Raw genomic sequence first — 23,102 nt, 5'->3', positions numbered from 1 at the left:
GTGGCTGTCAGCACTTATCTGACAATGATTTGACCAACAAGACTGTATTTTTGAAAATCCAAGAGTCAATGTTATGCTTACATATGTTTGCTGCTCAAGATATGGCCCAACATTGAAAAGTCACCTGAGCCCTGGCCGGTGTGGCTCAGTTGGTTGAGCACCATCCTATGCACCAAAAGATCGCCAGTTCCATTCTGGTCAGGGCACATGCCCAGGTTGCAAGTTGAGTCCCTGGAGGCAAAGGATTGATGTTTCTCTCTCACATTGATGTTTCTCTCTCTCTCTCTCTCCCCCCTCCCTTCCTGTCCCTCTAAAATCAATTTTTAAAAATATTAAAAAAGAAAAGTCCCCTGAGTCTAAAATGAAAAACCTATTCTAAGCAACATTTTCATAGCTGCCCACACTGACCTGAAGCCTCTCCCTCCCTTATTCACCCTAAAGGAGGTTGTAAGGTCATTTTGACCTCAAACTGGTCTGTGCAGGAGGAAGTTCAAGATCTTAGACACTGGTTGGGCTGCCTTTCCTCCTCTGGACAAACTAGGCGGACCAAACACAAACACATAGCCACGGCACGCAACAGAAGTGAAAATATTACAGCCCCTCATTTATCTCCTGCTAATATCACTCTCACACACAGGAAAAACGAGGGCATGTCGACTGAGAAAGGCATAGCTACATCTCATCACATATGTGTATGGTATGTGTATTATGTGTGCATGTGCGTGTGTGCACATGTATATGTGTAAGTGTGTACACTAAGATGGCAAAACTGGCCAGGAGACAGTTAATACTTGAGGTTGCTGTCACCCCCATGGTGCCACTTGGCCCCCAATGGGGCCAATGGCACATCTTTTCAGACTGAGGTTCAGGAGTTGAGGGTGCAGCTCTGTATGATCCCAGTGGGAGAAGCCTAAACACACCAGGAGAAGACACCCTGAGCCCCGTCCGCCAGAGGACCTCAGCACAGCTGTCTACAACTGCTGCTCACTGGGCCGTTCACCCTCAATCTTCGGCTCTATGGCATCCAGGTGGACTCCAAGTTCCAAAATCCATTAGAAAATCACCCCTACTTTGTACCAGCTCTGTGACTTTGAATGTCTCTAAGCTTCAGTTTTGTCATATGAAAAATGGGTCACATACCTACCTCCTAAGTTGGTTGTGAGGATTAAATGGGAAAAAAAGGAGAGGGCCTGAAGGGCTTGGCTGATGGGATGGTCACTATCTCACTGTCCTACCTCTCCAGAGAAACTGTTCTCAGAGTCTACAATGGTCTAACTGCTGAGCCCAGCAGAGAGCGTCCCAGCCTCTACCTTCACTGGTTTTCTGTATCCACCAAACTTATGCTCACTGCTCCAGGTTTCAAAGGAGTATTTCTTAAAGACCTACTATATGCCAAGCCCAGCTAAGCACTAGGTGGTACAGATAAGACCAATAAGACTCCTAAAAATAGCAGAGGCCAACATTTATTGAGGACTTACGATGTGCTAGGCCCCGTTTTAAGCACTTACACATATTTGCACATTTCATCTTAACCTCTCTGTGAGGTCAGCACTGCTCACAGTCCCATTTTACAGGTGAAGAAACTAAGGCTCAGAAAGGTGAAGTGATATGGGGCCAGATGACTCTTTCCCTGCCCATTGGAGAATAGGTTCAGTTTAGACCAGCAGTTCTCAAAGTGCGGTCCTCAGACCAGCAACATCAGCATCACCAAGGAACACACTGGAATGTGAATTCAGAAACTCTGCAACTGGGGCCTGGAAACTGAGTCTAAAAGAGTTCCCAGGGGGATTCTGATGCCTCCAAACCTTGAGAACCACTGACCTAGAGGAAGAGGAGAAAAGAGGAAATAATAGGCTTTTAGCATGGAGAACTCGCTCCACTCCTGGTAGGGCAAAGGGTCAGGCAAAAGGTCTCGTGGGCAGAAAAGCTGAAGTGCCCAAAGTTCAGGCTCCACCCCCTTCTTCCCACCTGCACACCTTTCATTTTAAGGAAGTGATCATGTAAAGGAGCTTCCTGTGTGGCCTGGCTTCTCAACATTATAATTTACAGAATTAGAGGCATCTAGGTGTGGTTCCTGAGTATCTCACCATCAGAGACCATCAGGACTTCCCCTCCAGAGACTCTCTCTCCGCCCCAATCCCACAGCCCAAGAAAGAGCAGAGCTGTATTTAGAAAAAGAGCTACTGAACCATGGCACTAGGTACCAGGGACTTCTTTGTTATATCTAAATCATCTGTTTGACATAAGCCATCATTACCAAGGATTCCCAAATGCATCACAAAATCCCATGGAGCCTCATCTCAGGGAAAATGTCAACCAATAACAAAGCAAGGTCAGGAGCTCCGTCCTTGAGGACTGGCAGCACCACTGCGCTGCCTCTTGGTCAGTGCCATGGGCTCCAAGTCCAGGTTGACCTCATGTTAGGTGTCCCTGACTTGAGGCTGTGGACACCCTCCCCTTCCTGTCCTATGAAAGACTTGTTCATGAAAACATGGTCCTCACATGTTAATGAAACTCCACTCTCAAAAGAACTTGACCCTTCGGTTGGTCTATGAAGCCTCATTACAGGCAATGACAGGTTATCAGCATGAAAGAGCTCCTGGGCCAGCCAATCCTGCCAGCCTTAAGGACCTCTTAGAAACCCTACGCACGGCTCACTTGGTTCAATGTCCTACTTCTCCCTTCAAGGCTCCTCGCCTTCATTTACTAAGCTAACATACAGCATAAAGTCATCACAGGTAAAGTTCTCAGGCACTGCCTGGCACAGAGTAAGTGCTCGTAAGCACCAGCCGTCTTTGTGTTGAGTTCCCTCTCCTGCAGCCCCTTCCTACCTCCAGCTCTCCCCTAAACCTCCTCCCTCAGAGACCCTACATTTTCCTTCTTTCTCTCCTGCCTTACCACCCCCTCACCTCCCTCCCATCTGTGCCTCTTCCTCCCCCTCTTCCCTCCTCCTGCACCTTCTGTCTAGGACCAGAAAGGAGGGGGAATTTCAGGAAGAGAGACAGAGAAGGCAGGAAGACCAAAGGCGTGAAGTTAAACAGTTATACAAGGAAATGTGGGAAGAAACAATAACACAAAGAGGGGAGGTGACCACCGAAGGCCACAAGAAGAAGGCTAAGAAAAAAAGGGGGGCGGAGTCAGACTTCTCTGGAATCACCAAGGCCACCAGGATGAGCTGCTTTAATATTTTCACAAAAACTACGAATGGCATATAATCCACACCACCCTATCAAGGACTTCCCCTGCCTCCCTCAACCAGACTTGACATCTCCCGAGGCTCAGGGAATCCCTGAGGGGCAGATTCTGCCCAATCCTACCCATTATTCTCACCAGGGTGACACCGACACAGGATCCACATTGATCAAGGGCCCCTGCTTTCTCCCAAAGGACACCTACTTTTCCCCTCTGCCTGGCCCCAAAGCCAGCCCTGACTGGAGAAGGGCAAAACCCAGAGGAGACTGAGGATCTGTGATGGGCCAAGCAGTGGACAGATGTCTTGCACATTTGCAAATACTTTAGACAATTTTGTTCATTACACACAAAACACATACCAGGTATAGAATAATTAGAAGCATAAATAAGCAAAAATAAGGGTCTCACCACCTAAGTACCTCCCGTAAACACTGTGGTGTATGTTCTCTTGATCTTTTTAACTAATTTCATATTTGTATAGTTCCTGTTATATCCCACAGTGCCAGGCACACAGTAAGTACCTGATAAATATCTGCTGGCCAACAGAAAGGAGCGAGAGCGAGAGAGAGAGAACTAATCATTTCATAATTTCCATCCAACACTGAACTTCAGAGCGAGACAAAGAAATGGGGAAGGAGACCACAGGGAGGAAATTGCCCCAGAGCTCTACAAGACTGCAGCTTGCTCTAGAGCTGACCTTATCTTATACAGACTCCCTAAGAAGTTATGCAAACAGGGCTCGGTAAGGAGAGGGAGAAAGTAACCACACACCAAAAAGCTGAGCTGTCAGCTTCCACCAAGTGAGCTCCCTGGAGGAGGCAGGAAAGGAACCGGGAAAGAATTCTAACATCCTGCCACCCGGGGCAAGGCGACAGCTGGAAGGTAGCCACACCAGCACTCGCTTCCAAAGGGCTGCGAACGGGGGGTGCTCAGGCAGCGACAGAATGACAGGAGGAGGAATTAGGAAGCAGAAAATGTCCTCTCAGGGACAAAGAGGACACTGGTTGGGTGCTCCCCCCAAGACTACAGGCTGAGGGCGAAAGAAGCCGGTTCCTCCCTTGAAGGGAGAGCTACCATCATTGGAAAGCCCCGTATCATTCGCTCTCTCTTTTCCAAAGGGACTTTTATTGTTTGCCCTGATGGATAAAATAACAAAAAAAACCCTCCTGTCCCACTCAAAAAAAAAAAAAGAAAACATTATAAAGTATAAAAAATAAAGAATACCCACCCAGGGAATAAAAGCCCTGTGTACATGTTGGTGTGTCCCTTCCTGAGCGAGGATGAATGGAGATTCTGTTTACGGATGTGACCTGTTCTCTGCGTGTACCTGTGTACAGTACAGTCTGCCTTGAGATCACACGGTGCATACAGTTGATAACTTTGTTCCACTCATTCCTCAAAGCAGAGACTTCCCAAATGATTCCTTCCTTACAGAATTTACATTAAATGCAGGATGACCCAGCTTCGCCAGTTTGACAGAGAACATCAGAAAGTGGAGTACAGGATAGCCAGAGGAAATGAAAGCCGATTACTTCAGAGGAACCCCCCGGGAATGGGCTGATCTGGATACCCAAATTACCAGGATAGCTAGCGGTTTCCCCTAATGACACAGCACCAGAACCTTGTTTTTAATGATGACTTTTACTTCCTTAAAAGGAAGGCAGTGTGTTAGACCCGACTCCACCTTCTGACTGAAGGGATCAGTGGCTGTACCAGTTCCTGGAGGCCCTCAGTACATCACTATAGCATCTACAATGAGATACTCTGGGGACACCGAAGGAGTCAGGGGCTGATCGCTTGAGCACTAAATGGCCCTGGTGTGCACTGCTCTGCATTCTTGCATCTGCTTTTTATAGTTTTGCTGTTTTTTCCTTTGCCCTTGGTTAGTCACTTGGCAAACACTTATTGACAATCTGTGATTCAGAGAGTTTGCTGAAAAAGACATAACCCCTATGCTCAAAAAAATATACAATCTAGCCTGGGAAAAAAACCATACCAACAACCAAAGTATGTGAACACATGTAGTTAGTGCCATAGCAATGAGAGTTATCACAGGGTGAACAAAGATAAAGAAAGAAGGAAATCAACTCTGCGTGGGGTTGGTGATCAGGGCAGGCTTCAGAGAGGAGGTGATGTTTGATATGGGACTTGAAGGATGACTTGGAGCTCATCCAGCTACCAGGGTAAGGAGAAAAGGGGGTTCATGTTAACAACCTGAGTGAGACTCTGACAGAACTTCACAGACAAAGGCAACAGGTTCTGTGGGCAAGTTGAAAATGCCCGCTTCCACCAGCCCTTCTATTTTTGACTTGCCACAGGTTACAGGGGCATATAATTAGCTTATTGCTGTGTGTAAAATAAGAGTTTAAAGGATCAGAATGACTCCCCAGAGGGCTCCTCCAGCTTGCTCACACCTATTCCGGGAGGGCAGGAATCTTGTTTTCTGCTATACTTTAAGTGCCCACACGGTGCCTGACACCCTAGTCATGCTCAATAAATATTTCTAGAGTAAACGATGAGACTTTGGTCCATCTTCTGTAGCCATTTCTCAGTCCCCAATCCTCAGCTGCTTTCAGTTCAGTGGGAGATGCCATTTTATAAGAATAAAGCCTGAAGCAGTAATCAAAAAACTCCCAGCGAACAGACCTCCTGGACCAAAAGGATTTACAGGTGACTTTTACCAAACATTCAAAGAAGAATTAACAACTATTCTCCTCAAACTATTCCAGAAAATTCAAGAAGAGGGAAAACTCCTGAGCTCTTTTTATGAGGCCAGCATCATCCTAATCCCAAAACCAGATAAAGATACTACAAAGAAAGAAAATTACAGGCCAATATCCCTGATGAACATAGATGCTAAAATCCTCAACAAAATACTAGCAAACGGGGTCCAGCAGTACATTAAAAAGATCATACAGCCCGGCCGGGCGAGCATCGACCTAGGATCCAGGAGATCGGGGTTCGATTCCCAGTCAGGGCACATGCCCGGGTTGCGGGCTAGTCAGCCGATCAATGACTCTCTCATCATTGATGTTTCTATCTCTCTCTCTCCCCCTCCTTTCCTCTCTCTGAAATTAATAAAGATATGTTTAAAAAAAAAAAAAAAAAAAGATCATACACCACAACTAAGTGAGATTTATTCCAGGGATGCAAGGCTGGTACAATACCTGCAAATCAATAAATGTGATACAACACATAAACAAACTGAAAGATAAAAATCACATGATCATATCAATAGATGCACAAAAAGCATTTGGCAAAATCCAGCACCCATTTCTGATAAAAATTCTCAGCAAAGTGGAAATAGAGGGATCATACCTCAACATAATAAAGGCCATATATGACAAACCTACAGCCAACATCATCTCAATGGGCAAAAACTAAAACCATTTCCCTTCAAAACAGGAACAAGACAGGAATGTCCATTTTTACCACTCTTATTCAACATAGCTGGAAGTCCTTGCCACAGCCATCAGACAGGAAGAAAACATAAAGGTACCCAAATTGGAAAGGAGGAAGTAAAACTGTCATTATTTGCAGATGACATGATACTGTACATAGAAAACCCTAAAGTCTCCACCAAAGTACTACTAGATTTGATAAATGAATTTGGTAAGGTAGTTGGATACAAAATTAAAGTCCGAAAATCAACGGCATTTTTATACACCAATAATAAACCCTCAGAAAGAGAAACTGAAAAAAAAATACCATTTACCATTGCAACTAAAAAAATAAGATACCTAAGAATAAACTTAACCAAGGATGTAAAAGACCTGTACTCAGGAAACTACAAGATACTGAAAAAAGAAATAGAGGAAGATACAAACAAGTGGAAGAAAATGCCATGCTCATGGATTGGTAGAATTAACATCACCGAAATGTCCATATTACCCAAAGCAATTTATAAATTCAATGCAACTCCTATTAAAATACCAACAGCATATTTCACAGAGCTAGAACAAATATTCCAAAAATTTATATGGAACCAAAAAAGACCCCGAACAGCAGCAGCAATCTTGAGAAAGAAGAACAGAGTTGGAGGGATCACTTACCAAATATCAAACTATACTACAAAGCCACTATAATCAAAACATTCTGGTATTGGTACAACAGACATAGATCAATGGAACAGAGCAGAGACCCCAGAAATAGACCCACGCCATTATGGTCAGTTAATATTTGATAAAGGAGGCAAGAGCATCCAATGAAGTAAAAACAGTCTCTTCAATAAATGGTGCTGGGGAAATTGGACAGGTACATGCAAAAAAATGAAACTAGATCACCAACTCACTCCACACACAAGAATAAATTCAAAATAGATAAAAGATTTAAATGTAACTTGCAAAACCATAAAAATCCTGGAAGAAAACATAAGCAGTAAAGTCACGGACATCTCATGTAGAATTTTCACTGAAACATCTCCTAGGGCAAGAGAAACAAAACACAATAAACAAATGGGACTACATCAAACTAAAAAGCTTCTGCACAGCAAAAGAAAACAGCCTCAAAATACAAAGGAACCCCACGGTCTGGGAAAACATATTTGCCAAGGATGTATCTGATAAGGGGCTAATTTCCAAAGTGTACAAAGAACTCACATTACTCAGCAAGAGGAAGACAAACAACCCAATTAAGAAATGGGCAAAGGGCCTGAATAGACACTTCTCTAAAGAGGACATACAGATGACAAAGAGACATATGAAAAAATGCTCAAGGTCACTAATCATCAGAGAGATGCAAATTAAAACCACAATGAGGTATCACTTCACACCTGTCAGAATGGCTCCATTAACAACTCAACAAACGGCATGTGCTGGCGAGGGTGTGGAGAAAGGGGAGCCCTAGTACACTGCTGACGGGAATGCAGACTGGGGCAGCCACTATGGAAAACTGTATGGAGGTTCCTCAAAAGATTAAAAATGGAGCTGCCTTTTGCCAGTGATCCCACTTCTAGGAATATATCCTCAGAATCCTGAAACTAATCAGAAAGAATATATGCACCCCTATCTTCATAGCAGCACAGTTTACAATAGTTAAGATGTGGAAACAGCCCAAGTGCCCATCAACAGATGAGTGGATAAAAAAGCTGTGGGACATTTACACATGGAATACTACGCAGCTGTAAAGAAGGATTTTGTACCCTTTGGGACAGCATGGATAGACCTGGAGAATATTATGCTAAGCAAAATAAACCAGGCAGAGAAAGACAAACATCACATGATCTCACTTATATGTGGAATCTAAAGAACTTAATAAACTGATGAACAAAATAGATTCAGTGACAAGGAAGCATGGATCAGACTGATGAATCTCAGAGGGAAGGTGGGGGTGGGTGGGGAGAGATTAACATGAGAACTTACATGCATATATGCATAACTCATGGACACAGACAATAGTGTGGTGAAGGCCTGGGAAGGGGCGTGGGTGTAGGGTGGAAGGAGTCAGTGGGGATAAAAGAAGACATCTGTAATATTTTGAACAATAAAATAAATAAATAAATAAACCAGTCTCCTTCCTGGATTTTAAAGGTGTGGCTTCCACCTGCAGAGGACAGGAATGAATAGAGCTGCAGAGATGAGCAGATGTGGACAGAGAGGTAACAGGTAACTGGTCTGGACGAATTTGCCCATTAAACCATGTGGGAAGGGCAGACAAACAACGTGGTGGTCCTAGAATGAGCGATGCCTGCACGATGCGGGGGGCTCTTCTTTACCTTTCCATGCTCACACCGCCAAGAATGACATCCAGAGGAGCAAAGCAAACTCTAACCCTCAGCAGCCTGAGGGAACCAAGAGACTGGGTTCGTGTCCCAGCTGCCTCTCCTCCATCTCTGCCTCAGAGCCCCTGGGTGGTGGGGACAGACACACAGACAGCTTCCCATCCCCCTGGCTGTTCACGACGTTCCCAGCCCTTGAGTTTGCCCACACATTTACAGCTGACTCATTTTGCTCTACTGATTCACCGTTTTATGAACCCACATGAATATCCAAGACAGAACCTCCGCTTTTCTTTAAGTACTCATTTCGGACACAGGGGACTAAGGCAATGAAAGACATCCTCAGCACCAGCTCCGAGCCAGGCTGGATCGGGAGGAAGGAAACGCAGCCAAGGGTGCGGTGCTGTGGCTGGGTGTCAGTCCTCAGCAGAAATAGTAGCCAAGGTAAAGCCTCAGAACTAGGCAAGTGGAAGGAACCGCTAGACAGTGATGATGATTGGGGCAACGGTAACTATCAAATGGGGGCAGCGGGGAAATGAGAACACAGACCATCAAGTCCATGCAGAGTGGGGGGCACAAGACGGGGGCGTGGGGTTTGAGAGGCAGGTCTGAGATGGAGGGGAAAGTGACAGAGCTAAAAATGCTGACCTAGGAAATAGCCACGAAAAGGACCAAGGTGAAAACCCAGAGTCTTCATGGTGTCCTGCAAGGCCAGTCATGCTCGGGGCCCTGCCTACCCTCCGATGCCACCACCTCCCTGCACACTTGGTGCCACAAGCCTTCTAGGCTTCTGTCCCCCTGCTCACCTCTCCTCTTCTTTACATTTTAAGAATTGAGATATTATTTACATTCTATAAAATTCACCCTTTTTGTGAACTGTACCCTTTAAGTGTACAACGCATTGGTCTTCGGTATATCCACAAGGTTGTGCAGCCATCACCACTGACTAGCTCCAGAACACTTCATTACCCCAAAAGGAGACCATTAGCTGTCACTCCTCAGCCCCTGTCCCCACCCCTGGCAACCACTAATCTGCTTTTTATCACCATGCACTTGCTCGTTCTGGAAACTTCAATTAAGTGGAATCATACAATGTGTGACCGTCCATGTCTGACTTCTTTCACTTAGCATAGTGGTTCTGAGGTCCATCCACGTTGTAGTGTGAATCAGTACTTCGTTCCTTTTTATGGCTGAATAATATTCCATTGTGTGGACAGACCACATCTGTCTATCCATTCACCCGTTGATAGACATTTAGGTAGTTTCCAGTTTGGGGCTATTGGGAGTAACAGTGCTGTGAGCACTCACGTACAAGTTTTTGTGTAGACATGTGTCTTTATTTCTCTTGGGTGTATACTAAGGAGTGGAGTTGTTAGGCTTAACCTTTTCAAGAACTGACTTGCCACAGCAGCTGTACCATTTTCCACCCCCACCAGAGGGTTCCGATTATCTACATCCTCACCAACGCCTGTTATTACAGCCTCCTGGTGTGTGTGATGTAATATCTCATTGGGGATTGATTGGCATCTCCCTATTACTCATGATATTAAGCATCTTTTCATGTGTTTATTGGTCACTTGTAGATCTTCTTTGGAAAAACGACCATTCAAATCCCTTGCTCATTTTTTAATTGGGTTGTTGTCTTATTATTGAGTTGTAAGAACTCTGTATATATTGTGGACACCAGACCATTATCATATATATGATCTGAGGGCCTTCCCTTTTGCTGGACCCACTTCTCATCCAGATACCTGCATGTCCGGGTCCTTCCCATTGAGGTCTCTCCTTGGTATCACCTCCTCTTTCTCCCTGGACCAGCCTTGCTAATGGTGGCTTCCCTGCAGTCCATTTGTAGCCCATTGCTTCATTTTATTCTCTTTATAGTGCTCATCTCCCGAAATGATCTCACTTGCTAGCTTGTCTATTATCTTCCCTCGCACTTCCACCAGAATGTACCCTCTGTGACTTAGATCACTCAAATTCCCCAGGACGCAGCGTTCTTGGCACATAATAGGTCCTCAGTTTCAATTTGTTGGATGAATGAATAATTATAAATCACCAAAGAAGAAAGTGAGTTACTTTCCTGGAATCAGACACATGGCAGTAGGCTTTGCCAAATCAGGAACAGAGCAAGTGGCATCCGGTTCAGGGCTGCAAGGGCTCGCAGAGTGAACACAGGCCCTCCTCTGTGGGCAGAGGGCCAGAGGGGATGTGACTGCCTGGGCTCACACAGGGGCTGCCCAGAGCCGGGCTCTTCTCACTCCTCCCCAGAAGCCCCAGTGTGACCCAGAGGGGCCCCCCTGGCCTGCCTGAGGCAGCAGCTTCCTTCATTTGCAAACCATGAACAATATGCTCCATTCTATAGTCAGGGTAGAATTATAGCCAAAAAGAGAAGAAAACTACTTCTGGGTCAGATCAGATGACCTCCAAGGGACACCCTTTCAGACCCAAGTAGTGAAGTCAGAATTTTATACTGAAAAAGATAAAGGCGTCCGAATCGCAGGGTGCTGCTCCCCAGAGACCATCACAGGTTTTCCAGTTTAACAAAGGCAGAAAAATTACCTCTGAGCTGTGTATTCCCAAAAATATGACACCAGCCAAAGGCACAGGCCTTAGGGCTGTCCCTCAGTGGTCAAGGAAAGAGCCTGTGGAAAGTTGTTCGGAGACTAGATCCTAACAATTCTCATCACAAGGAGAAAATTTTTTTTTTCTTTTCTTGGTATTGTATCCATATCAGATGATGAATATTAGATGAACCTGTTATGACAAGCATTTTACAATACTGTATGAAAATTAAACCATCACGCTGTACACCTTAAAGTTATACAATGAAGTATGTCAATTATTTCTCAATAGAACTAGAAAAAGAGCTTGCCTGTGGTCTTCCCTCCTTGCTTCAAAAGAATTTCAGCTACAGGCATCAGGAGGCAGCAGGGTGCCGGGAACGCAGGCACTGGGTGAGGAACGTAGCTCAGCCTCTGTGCAACTCTGGGCCAGTACCTTCATGTCTCTGAGCCTCAATATTCCCATCTATGAAATGGGAATAACAACAGGGCCTACCACACTAGACCAGAGCATAGATGAAATGAAATCATGACTAGATGACTATAGCTGGCAAAACAGTGGCCCCAAAGATGTCTGCATCCCCCAGAGCCTGCGACTGTGTGACCTAACAATGCAATAGGGACTTTGCAGATGTAATTAAGGTAAGAATCTCAACATGGAGAGATGATCCTGGATGATCTAGGCAGACAGAGGGAGGTAGGAGAATCAGAACCAGAGAGATGGCATTGTGAGAAGGGCTCAACCTGCCATTGCTGACCGGGGTGATGGAGGAAGGAGCCATGAGCCAAGGGATGTGGGTGGCCTCTAGAATCTGAAAAAGGCAAGGAAATGGATTTCCCTCTCAAGCCTGCAGAAGGAACTGGTCCTGCTAACACCTTTATTTTAGCCGAGTGAAACTAATTTTGGGCTTCTGACCTCCCAAACTATAAGATGATAAAATTAAGTTGTTTTAAGCCACTGAGTTTGTGAAACTTTATTATAGCAGCCATAGGAAATTCATACAATGCCTGGCACAATAAAGTTTCGACATTATTTTTTAAAGTATTATTACCTATTTTGGGGGAAAAAACTTACACAAATGCATAGAAGATAAAATAAGAGCACAAGAAAAAAATGAGATAGATGACCATGAACTATGTCCAGAACTAAAACAGGTTAATTTCAAAACGTACTGTAGAAATAAATACAAAATGCTGAAGTAACAGCCCTGCCTTCAGACACAGGCCTCCAGGGACCTGTCCCTGCTGTGGCCACTGAGCTAAAGCTGAAAAGCCAAACAAAATTAAATCGGTGAGGAATGCAGTCATCCAGTGGCTCTAGGCAAGAGACCTGGGCCAGAGGCCAGTGAGGGGTGGGACATCAGCCAGGGAGCCTCGTGCTTGAATCAGGGGACTGGTGTTCATTCACTTATGTTCATTTATCTGTGTCATTTATCTGTATTTATTCATCGATTCAACAAACACCTGGGGGGAATGCAAGGTGCTGTGCTAGGTGCTGACAGCGCAGCAAACAACCAAACATACCAGGATTCTGCCCCCACCCCCACCCCACCCCAGGAGCTCACTCTAGCAGGAAGACAGATGACAAACACACATGAATGCTCATGTGCATATAACTTGGGGAATTGGTAAATCCTACAGCCCATGATTTGGGCCCACACAGGCAGCAACCATGAGGGGTGGAGATTCTCCACTGAGGATACCGCCACCAGAGTGACAGTCCCTCTTTCCGGGACCTTGCCACAGAATTGAAGAGACAGACAAGCACACAACCACTGCACAATGAGGTGGCATCACAAAGGCAAGGAAGGCATCTGAGCAGAGGGCACATTTACACTGGGCCTTGAGGGATATATAGAAGTCCTCCAGGAAAGCAAAATGGATGAGAAAGAGTGTGGGAAGACTGCCCACAAGTCGTAAGAGAGGGGAGGGGAGGGCAGCACCGTGCGGGGAAAGCTGGGAACCTCGGTCACAGATCTGGGTTTAAAGTCCAGTTTTTCCACTTACTGTGCCATCCCAAGCAAGTGACTTTGACTCTCTAGGGAAACCATCAGATTCCTCATCAGTAAAATGGGGATAACTCCTACTTACGGGTGTTCTTGTACTCTTCCATCCCTCCCCCTCATGGATGAGAAAAACTTTAGATGAGGTAACACATGCAAAGCACCCACACGCGCCTGGCACTGGGGCATTCACGAGGTCAGAATCCTATGTGTTGGGGCCGTGCCTTTTGCGGGGCGGGGGGCCGGGGGGGTAGCTGATGATCATCTGTTGGGAAGATTTCCCCAGGTGTACTGGAACTGACCTCCAAAGTAGGACACAGCAAAGAGGCCGGAGAAAGAGGCTGTGACAACTCCAGAATTAAACCAAATGGTTTAAGGGAACTTATGGACAACTTAGGCAACAGCAAGATGTGGATCTCCACACCCAAAGGGCTTGATATGTATGGCCTCCGGGAACACAGATGGCTTGTAGCCAATGGGAGCATGCATGTTAAGAGCTGCATATTCCAAAGCCACCCTTCCTGGGATGACCTGAAAGTCACTCAAAGAAATTTGCTTTCTTAGATGGCACTGGTAACACCATGCATTGGAAACTATTTTTCCTAATACTATCCTGCTATAAGGGGCATCCATGTCATCTTTAAGGATTTGGACCTAACAGGCAAAAGCTACAAAAGGTTCTTAAGGGGAGAGGAGTTAATGCAACCTGATGTGTAGCTTAGAAAGCCACCTCTGGCCTGGACTGCACATTCACTGGAGTCAGGGAAAGGGTCCGACTCAGCATTCAGCAAAGGGCTTGGCACACAATAGGCATTCAACAAATGTCCTGGAGAAGGAAACACCATGAACAAGGGTGGGACCCTAGGAAACACCTACACTTGTGGGGCAGGAAGGGAAAGGAGAACCAGCAGAAGGAAGTGAGAACAGAGAGACACGGAAGAATGAAGGGAGCACTGCAGGGCAGAAGCAACAGGAAGGAAATGGAATTTTCAGTAAGTAGAGGTCACTGACGAATGCTTAAGAGAACTAAAGTGGAGTAAAGATAAAGAAATGTGCACTAAATTTGGCAACCAGAAGATAACCAAAGACTTACGCATGGGATTCATGCTCTGGTGTCAGGGTCCATTAGAATACAATAAGGTAAAGAAAGGAGGGAAGGTAAGCAAGTGGACATAATATCTGTACAATCCACAAGCAGTATTTTCGAAAAGTTTGTGTTAACTCCTAATGAGTTTCAGGATCAAAAACTCAATTAAATGCAACTAATTGAACACTTTTTGTGAACAAGGGACACCCTACTTACCAGGAAGATGGACATCTAGCAACCTTCCCCATGGGAGATGTGGCCAGGAACTCAAAAGCAAGCACAAATATCACCAAGAGGCAATCCAAAAAAGAGCTGTCACCAGCCCACGCACTTTATGGCACAAACCATGCAACGTGGCTCAGGATCCCCAGTAATAGGTGTGTGGGAAAAGAAGGCAATGGGAGACTGAATGTTGCAGAAAACTATGAAGGCAATGGCTCAATAGCCCTTTAGAGTTCTACTTAAAAAGCACAACAACACTGTTTCTGGAACAAAGCCAGTGCTCAATGTTTGTTAAGAAAACACATAACACACTGTTCAGCGCTTTGCAATGTCCAAAGCACTGCCACAGATTTAAAGTTTCCTTTTGACCTCATAGTCCCTTAGACTCACAAGACACTTTCTCCCTTTCCCTTCTCACTCAAATCTCTGAGCACTATACATGTGTATGAACTGGGGGGGGGGGGGGGGGGGGGGGTGTCCAAGTGCAGAACAGCATAACACACAGAGTGCCAATTGTACATGTGTTGTACAGCTACACACGCTGAGCTATGGACAGCAAGTGTATTTGTCTCAGAGCATGGAATCCCACCCCCCTTCTTCTGGTATTGACAAAGATTCTCAACTTGACCAAACTCTAGTCGGGCTCTGCTGAGCTCTTTTCCAACAGGTTTCAACTTGTGGACTTGTGTGTTTATCTATGCATTATCCGATTTTACCAACAACCCTGCTAAGTCAGTTTAGCCAGAATCCCCCACATTCTGTATCTGATGGATCATTCTTGATATCTAAGCATGTTTCTCATCTTCCACAATCCTGTGGATGTCTGAAGACCCTGGCCTGCCTTCAGCAAGAATATCGTTAGGTTGGTTTAGCCAGAATACTCCTTACCCGTGATGCTTTCTCTTGGTAATTTTCCATCTACTGACCCCCACCCTTGCTCCTTGACTATAAACTCCTACTTTTCCTTGTTGTATTCGGAGTTAAGCCCAGTTTTTCTCCCCTACTGCAAAATCTCATTGCAGTGGCCCCTATACCTATCCCAACAGTCCCCCTGAATAAAGTCTGCCTTACCATTCTTTAACAAGTGTCAGAATGAATAATCTTTTCTTTAACAGTAAACACACTCCCATTTTCCTTAGGAATCATCCCACTGCAACTCTCAGTACCTGGTAAGGCTGACCCCATCCTAGAGGGGAATCACCCAGGCCCATGTTAATGCATTTTGTCACTTCTCCTGATGGAGACTAGACCAGAGAAGGGGGCTGTGAGGGAGAAGAGAGAGCTCAGTCAAGGAGGACCTCTTTCAACCCCTTTCTTTAACATCTATGTCAAGTGGCCGAGCAACCTCTCCTGACATCACTTTCATGATGGGGGTCTCACTACCTCACTCTAACGTGAGCACAGTTCTTCCTTACGTGAACCCCAAAATCTAGCCTTGAAATTTCTACTGTTTGGCCCTCTTCTACCACATGGGGTTGGAGAAGTTCATATCTTCCAAATGACCGTTCTTCAAACATCTAAAGACAACACGCATGTCCTCCTGAGGTGTCATACTCCACCAGGTTAATTAAATATGCCCAATTTCCTCAGTCAGTTCTCACATGAGAGGTTTTGAATTCCTTGCCCAACCTGGATTCTCCTCTCTTAGTCTGTTACCAGCTGCCTTCCCTGGGGACTATGGCCAGGACTCTTTTAGATGGAAATGATAAAGAACTCAGTCAAGCTGGCTTAAGGAAAAAATTCAGTTGGCTCCAGAAAGTTCAAACGGCTGGATCCAAAAGTTTAAGCCATGTCATCTGGTCTCCATTCCCTCTCTCTGGCTCTGTTCCCAAGTTCTCAGACAGGTTGTCTCTCCAAATGGTAAATGGGTCCTGTAAGCTCCAAGCTTTCATTATACTTACAGGTCTTAACCCCAGAGAAAGATAAAGGGGTTCTTTCCCAATAACTCTATCCAAAATCTCAAAGATGAGTCCGATTGGCTTGACTTGAGTCACATGGGCCCAACCCTGAACCAATCAGTTAACAGAGGAGATAGCTTACTTGAATTGACCAGGTCTGGGTCTTGTGCCCTCTCAGTGGGGAGAGGCAGAGTCAGTCACACTGGAATTACATTGGCTGAGCAGGATTATTGTGAAATAGAAGGGATAAATTTCCCCAATGATGGAATGCTAAACAGACAAAACCATCAAGCACTACATCTCTGTGAGTGACATTTTAAGATGAACATTCTAGGCTTGGCAGAGCATTGTGGGAATATCAAATGCGCCAAGACTATCATCCAGCCAACATTACAGGGCATCTACCCCAAATCAAGTTTCATGCTGAAACTACCCTCTATGAATGCACCTTTTCTGGTAACCACCCAACACAGGTTTATTTCAACTTATTCATTGATGTACAACACCTTCCAAGAAGGCGCTACATTAACAACAGCCACATTTATTGAAAACTGACTCTATATTGAAAATTGCCCTACAGGTTTTATATGTATCGTGTCAATTTATCTTCACACTAACCCTGGGCATTATGAGCAATCATTAGCCCCATCTTACAGATGAGGAAACAGAGATTCTGGGAGATTTGCCTAAGGTCACACAGCACAGCAAGGGTACATACAAGTTCAAGGCAAGACACCCTGGCTCCACCATTAATGCTCATAACCAATCACCTCTAAAATTTGCACCAACAGAAAACTGGATTCATTCCCAGATGCCTGGGTTCTTTCCAAAATAAAACTGCTTACAACAGAGTACTTGAGGTCCACCAATAAAGGAATGATTAAACAGTGTTACATTTATATGGGAGAACACTATGTAGCCATTTAAAGACTGGGCAATTACAGTAAAACATCAGCTCCATGAGGGCAGGGACCTGCTCTGCTTCAATATTTATTCTCAGTGCCTATAAACAGTGCCCTGCAGAGTAGCCACTGGAGGGAGGGAGAAAAGGGAGAGGAGAGAATGAATGTAAAATGAACAAATAAACAAATTTCTGCATAGTAAAACTCTGATTTTTATTCTCTTATTTTTTTCTTAGTCTTGGTTTCTGAATAGTCTACAAGGAATGGGTATTACATGGAAGGTGGGAAAACAGAACATGATTTCATAGATAGCCCAAGCTACTGCCTCGTCACACGTACGCGATCTATAAGCCCTTTCTGCTTCAATCAGAGAGATCATGTGCCTAGTCAGTCTGGCAAATGGCTCCTTTCCTATGACCTTAGATAGCTCAGCCCTGGCTCCTCCTGCCTCCTGGTGGCTTGGTGACTCTGTCAGGGGAACCAGAGACGCCCCAGCAGCTCAGTATTCATTTCCTCCCTATCATCTCTTCACCCTCCCACCTTTCTGGTGCTCTCAGACCACTACTTCAACATTGATTAAATTCCACCAATAAGGTAACCACAGTAACGAACACCTATGGAGCACTTACTATATCCTAGGTACAAAAGACTTGCTTCCTTACTCCTCCTAATTATAGCAGAAGGATGACCAAGGATCGGGTGGGTAACTCACCTGCTCCAGATCACATGACTGGTAAGTATGGGAACTCAGGCCATCCATTACAGCCCAAACTTTTAATTACTGTGCTAACCACCTCTTGCAATGCACTGAGCACTTACTACATGTGGAACTTGGGTCAAAGATCTAATGTGTGCCCACATGGGACCTGATGCCTTCTGCATGCCAGCCTGGCATCGAGTGCCTACTATGAGCTAACCTGGGGTTGAGGGCCTACTGTGTGCTGAGCTGGGGCATGCAGAACAGAAAGCACAATGTCATCATAGTGCTATAAAAATAAAAACAATGATATAAAGTAACAGTAAGGATAGCCAATGTGCATTAGGGGCCTGTGTTCTCATTTTAGATGTAATATTTCCAGCCCTCCCAGTCACCCTGGGACTGTCAGGATCCCCATTTTACAGACCAGAAAACTGAGGCACAGAGGAAAGGATGTCCTTGCCCAAGGCCACACAGCAACTGAGAGAGGCAGAGCTGGGATGTGAATCTAGAGCTTTTCTGATTCCAAAGTGTCCTGGCTGTTGAAATAAAAAAGGGCTTGCACTAGGCTGGGTGGGCGGCTGAATCCCAGATGGGCTGAGATAGGGAAAGGGAATTCCAGCTGGAGGGAATCTCTACAATCAAAGTCCTAAAGGCTGGGAGTATTAATGTCAGGCTGCAGGTGCACACAGAAGGATGAGGGGAGCTATTGGGCAGAAGATATGGGTGGAGACAACCTGATTGGAATGCAGATCAGAGAGCCTATGCTTTAATTCAATGGGCAGAGGGGAGTCAAAGAAGGTTAATGAGCAGAGGAGTGACTTGATTAGAGATGTGCGTTCGGAAGAGTTAATCCAGCAATGGGTGGGGAGGGGGCAGAATGAATATAAGGCGAGAAAGAGCAAGGGTTAAAAAACTATTGCAAATGCCCTGGCTGGTGTTGCTCTTTGGTTAGAGCGTCAGCCTGATCGCTGAAGGGTCGTCATTGCACCTGAAAGATCTCTGACCACAAGCACTGACTGAAGCATGGGACAAACGCAGGAGCAGAGATGGTGACAGAGCTGTTAGTGCAGGAGGAGGGGCCAGGTGTGTCCACACACCAGAAGAGCCAGTGCAAGGCCACGGAGGGTCCAGATCCTGCCAGCAGAAAGAAACAGGAGAGGAGGGCATAACAACTTTCCAGACGGGTGACCTTCCAGAAAAGAGCTGCAGGGGACAAGGAGGCAGGTTTGGGGGCTGAGGGGAGATGAGAGTGGGAGCTGGACAGGCAGATTCCATTCTGGAAAATGCTAGGGAAAGACAAGAGAAGGAAGACAGTAGCCAGAGAAGAGAGAGCGAGAGGAGGGAGCAAGAGAGATAATAACTCAGGAGGAACTGTCAGAGAGGGGAGAGAGCCCAGGAGGAAACCCACACTCCCATCCCTACAGCCCAGAGTGATGGAGGCAGAGACTGGTACCCTTTCCAGACTTCCCAGTCCTCTGTGCACCTTGTGAGATGTTTGGAAACAGGAAGCCTGTTCTAGAAGGGACCCTCAGGCCTTCAGGACACCTAGCTGGAATTAGGCCCATCATGAAAATGGGTAAACATGCCTTCTGTAACTGCAAACAATCCCAAAAACCCCAATCAGAACCTGTTGTCCCACTGAAGAAGCCCCAAGACTTGGAGATGAGAATCTAAACCACTTCCTTAGAGTGAAGAGGCCAAGAGGATGGGGCTTAGAGCTAGTTTAGCTGTGTGATCTCAGGCAAGTCACTTAACCTCTCTGGGCTTCGGTTTATACATCTGCGGAAGGGGAAAAATCTCAGTAACAAAGACAAGGCATGCAAAGTGCAGTGACTGATGGATAAAGTTACTAGTTGGTGTTCCGATTCTTTTGACACTAGGTTATAAGGACATAGCAGTGGGAAGGAACAAGCTTTTCTGAGAGGGGCAAGAGCAGACATAGCACCCATAACTCACCTATACATTTATCCAACAGATGGGTGGGGAAAGAAAGGCAGACTTCCAGCCAAAGCAGATGGAGCCTTGGGATCCCATGGTCCATTCATAAGATCAACAAGCAGCAGGGAAAGCATTTTTAGTTCCCCTGCCAGAGACTCCCTGCTCCCATCCCTGTGCTTGGGGGAAGGGTCAGAGCAGAAAACCACAAAGCCCAAGGGAGGAAGGAAGTGTTCTCTGACCCAAGCAAGCCCTTCCAGCTTTCCAGGCCCAATAGCCAGGAGCATCTGTTAGGAATCTTCTGACCGGATGGTCTGTCTTCCCCAGGTTACCTTCTCCTACTTGGTGGAAAGAACAGTAGCTTCAGACGGAGGGTGGGATGGATGGCCAGCAGGAGGAAAGAAGCTGCTAGTTTACTGTCCCCAAGTCCAGGGAGGAAGAAAGCTGGCCTGTGAGACAAAGCTTCCGAACTGGCAAGGCAAAAAATACTGCTGAGTATCCCAGTTGTACACCAAGTCCGGGGAAAGTCAAAAGTTTGCATTTATTCTACTTGCAACAGCATTTACCACTGGGGTGGAAGGAGGGAAGTGGTTGACACAGGGCTCCTGAGTTGGGGGCCTGGGTCCAAATCCTGACCCCACCAACTCTCTACAGGAGGCCCTGTGCACCTTATGAAGTGTGAGTCGTTCGTTATAGCACTTTATGAACCAACCAATCCTTTACAAAAGCAATGAGTGAATGTCTAGAGGCAGCTCTCAGGGAGACATTTTAGTTGGGAAAACATTAAAAAAACAACACACCACACACACACAAAGAACCTAGTACCACCCAGCCCATGGCATATACTTCATAAATATTCTTTGAATTAGACTAAATGCAAAATATCATTTGATTAAGGAAACAGTTAGGGAAAGGGGCAGTCATGTGATGCTCAGCTCAATTTTTGTGTTTTTATTTATTCAGAAATGACCATGTAGTGTGTATGGGCATGTTCCTGAACACGTGGCACACACTGACTCACTTACACTCACAACAGCCCTCCAAGATTACAGGTGAGGAAACTGAGGCACTGAGAGGTTAAGGAACTTATTTGCTCCAAACCATATACAGCTAGGAAGTGGCCACTCAGGGATTCAAACCCACCCACCAGGCTGGCTCAGGGTCCCCGCCCTAACCTTCAGGCTGCACAGTCTTTGTCTGAATATGTTTCCATGCTAGAGACCAGAAGCCAGGGAGCCCACTCCCCAAACTCAGCTAGAAAGGGCCTTATCACCAATAATGCTGAACCTTTGCCTCTATTGAGGAGCTTATGGTTAAACACACACCCCGTGTTCTTTCCTTTGAATGGTTCAACACACCGGGGAAGTGCACAAAGTTTTAAAATCTTAAGTATTTTGCTTGATGTTTTCTTACAGATGTGCACACCTCTTTAACCACCCCCCCATTGAAATACAGGACCTTTCCACCCCCACCCCAGCCTCTGTGTGCCCCCTCCCTGTCACTGGCTATCTACCCCAAAAGGTGACCACAGTCCTGACTTTTCACAACACCCATCAGCACTGCCTTTTCTACAATCTCATACAAATGGGATCCCACGGGGCGTACTCTCTATATCTGGCCCTGTGTTCTTCAAATAAGAAGCACATACATAAGCCCGCACACGGCCCACGACCGTGGCTGAAAGGAGGGTGCAGCTGATCGCTTGTGTCTCTTGCAGTAAGCTCCAGGATTGTTTTTATTTTGGCTCACGGACCGATCAAAGGGGAAAACGGGAGGGCTGAAGACTGGCATTGGGAACCTCGCGAGTGACGGTAGAAAACCAGTGACCCACAGAGGGCAAAAGGACCTGTCCTGCCTGGAGAGGGTACTGCGGAGCCAGGGAGCCAGGAGGTCACCTCTGGTTGCTCTGAATATCCAGAGGAGAGAAGGCAGCTTTATGAGGCTTTAAAAGGCTCAAATCTGGTTCCTCCAAGCGCCAGAGGCACCCAAGGTGGCCACAGGCCCCTCCCAGTTTGGCCCCCGCTGCTCCTTCCCCAGACGTTGCTCATTTCCCAAAAGAGCAGTAATTTCCCCCCGAAAGGCGCGTCTCCTACCTGTACACTGTTGGATGAAGTCCTGATATTCCGCTCCCTGCTCTCCGGGGACGATGGTGGAGCCGTCATATTTAAAAGTCACCCTTTGGGTTGGGAGAAGAAAAAACACACACACACACACAGATCAGCGCTGGCAGCTGCATGGTGCCGAGCTTCCAGCAGGACAATCTAAAAGATGCTCTGGCTGGGGAGAAGCCAGCGCTGGCTTTCCACGCTGTCCCGGGTTAAAGCTGCGGAAGACAGCCCTGGGTGACCCTTAATCCGTCCCATCTGGAAGACGGCTCCGTGCACCAGGCCCATCGCGAGCTCGGGGAGCGGGGCCTCGGAGAGCAATGGAAAGCTCCTCACCAGATGACGGCCGAACCGTCGTCGCGCACCAGGTTGTACGCCTCCCGGCAAGCCTCTTTGTCGATCTTGGTGGCCATAGCCGCAGGGCCGCAGAGGGGACACTCCGCCCAGAGAGACCGAGCGCGTTCCGGGCCGGCTGCAGGGATGCGAGCGAAGCGGGGACGCGCGGAAAGCTGGCAGGAGACGGCGGCGCCGAGAGCCACGCGGGGCGGCGAGCTCCGAACTCCCTGCGCCTCGGAGGCTGCGAGTGCCGCCGAGCGCGCGCCGGGACCAAGGCCGCGCCGCCCCGCCCCCTCGGCCGCCCCGCCCCGCCCAGGTCCTCTCCGGCTATTGGCCGCCTAGGCCGCGGTCGCCACGCCCCTCCATCGTCATTGGTCTCCGGGCTTAGGGGGCGGGGCATCTTTATTCTCCGGCGGCCAATCTCAGCTCGTGCGGGTTGCGC

The 23,102-nt window shown here is 46.6% G+C and overlaps 1 protein-coding gene across 1 annotated transcript in view; it reads right to left on the bottom strand.

Moving 5' to 3' along the window:
- COTL1 (coactosin like F-actin binding protein 1) overlaps nucleotides 1-22,890 on the bottom strand; it is a 40,368-nt gene extending 17,478 nt beyond the window's left edge. Inside the window, exons 1-2 of the mRNA XM_016197110.2 lie at nucleotides 22,661-22,890; nucleotides 22,313-22,395 (exon numbers count right to left, since the gene is read on the bottom strand). Coding sequence (XP_016052596.1) covers nucleotides 22,313-22,395; nucleotides 22,661-22,737 — 160 coding nt within the window. The 5' untranslated portion in view covers nucleotides 22,738-22,890. The remainder of the gene's footprint in view (nucleotides 1-22,312; nucleotides 22,396-22,660) is intronic.
- Nucleotides 22,891-23,102: the final 212 nt, after the last annotated feature.

Source organism: Miniopterus natalensis, chromosome 18 (assembly GCF_054644295.1).
Source record: "Miniopterus natalensis isolate mMinNat1 chromosome 18, mMinNat1.hap1, whole genome shotgun sequence".
Lineage (NCBI taxonomy): Eukaryota > Metazoa > Chordata > Mammalia > Chiroptera > Miniopteridae > Miniopterus > Miniopterus natalensis.
This window is presented reverse-complemented; position numbering and strand designations above follow the sequence as displayed.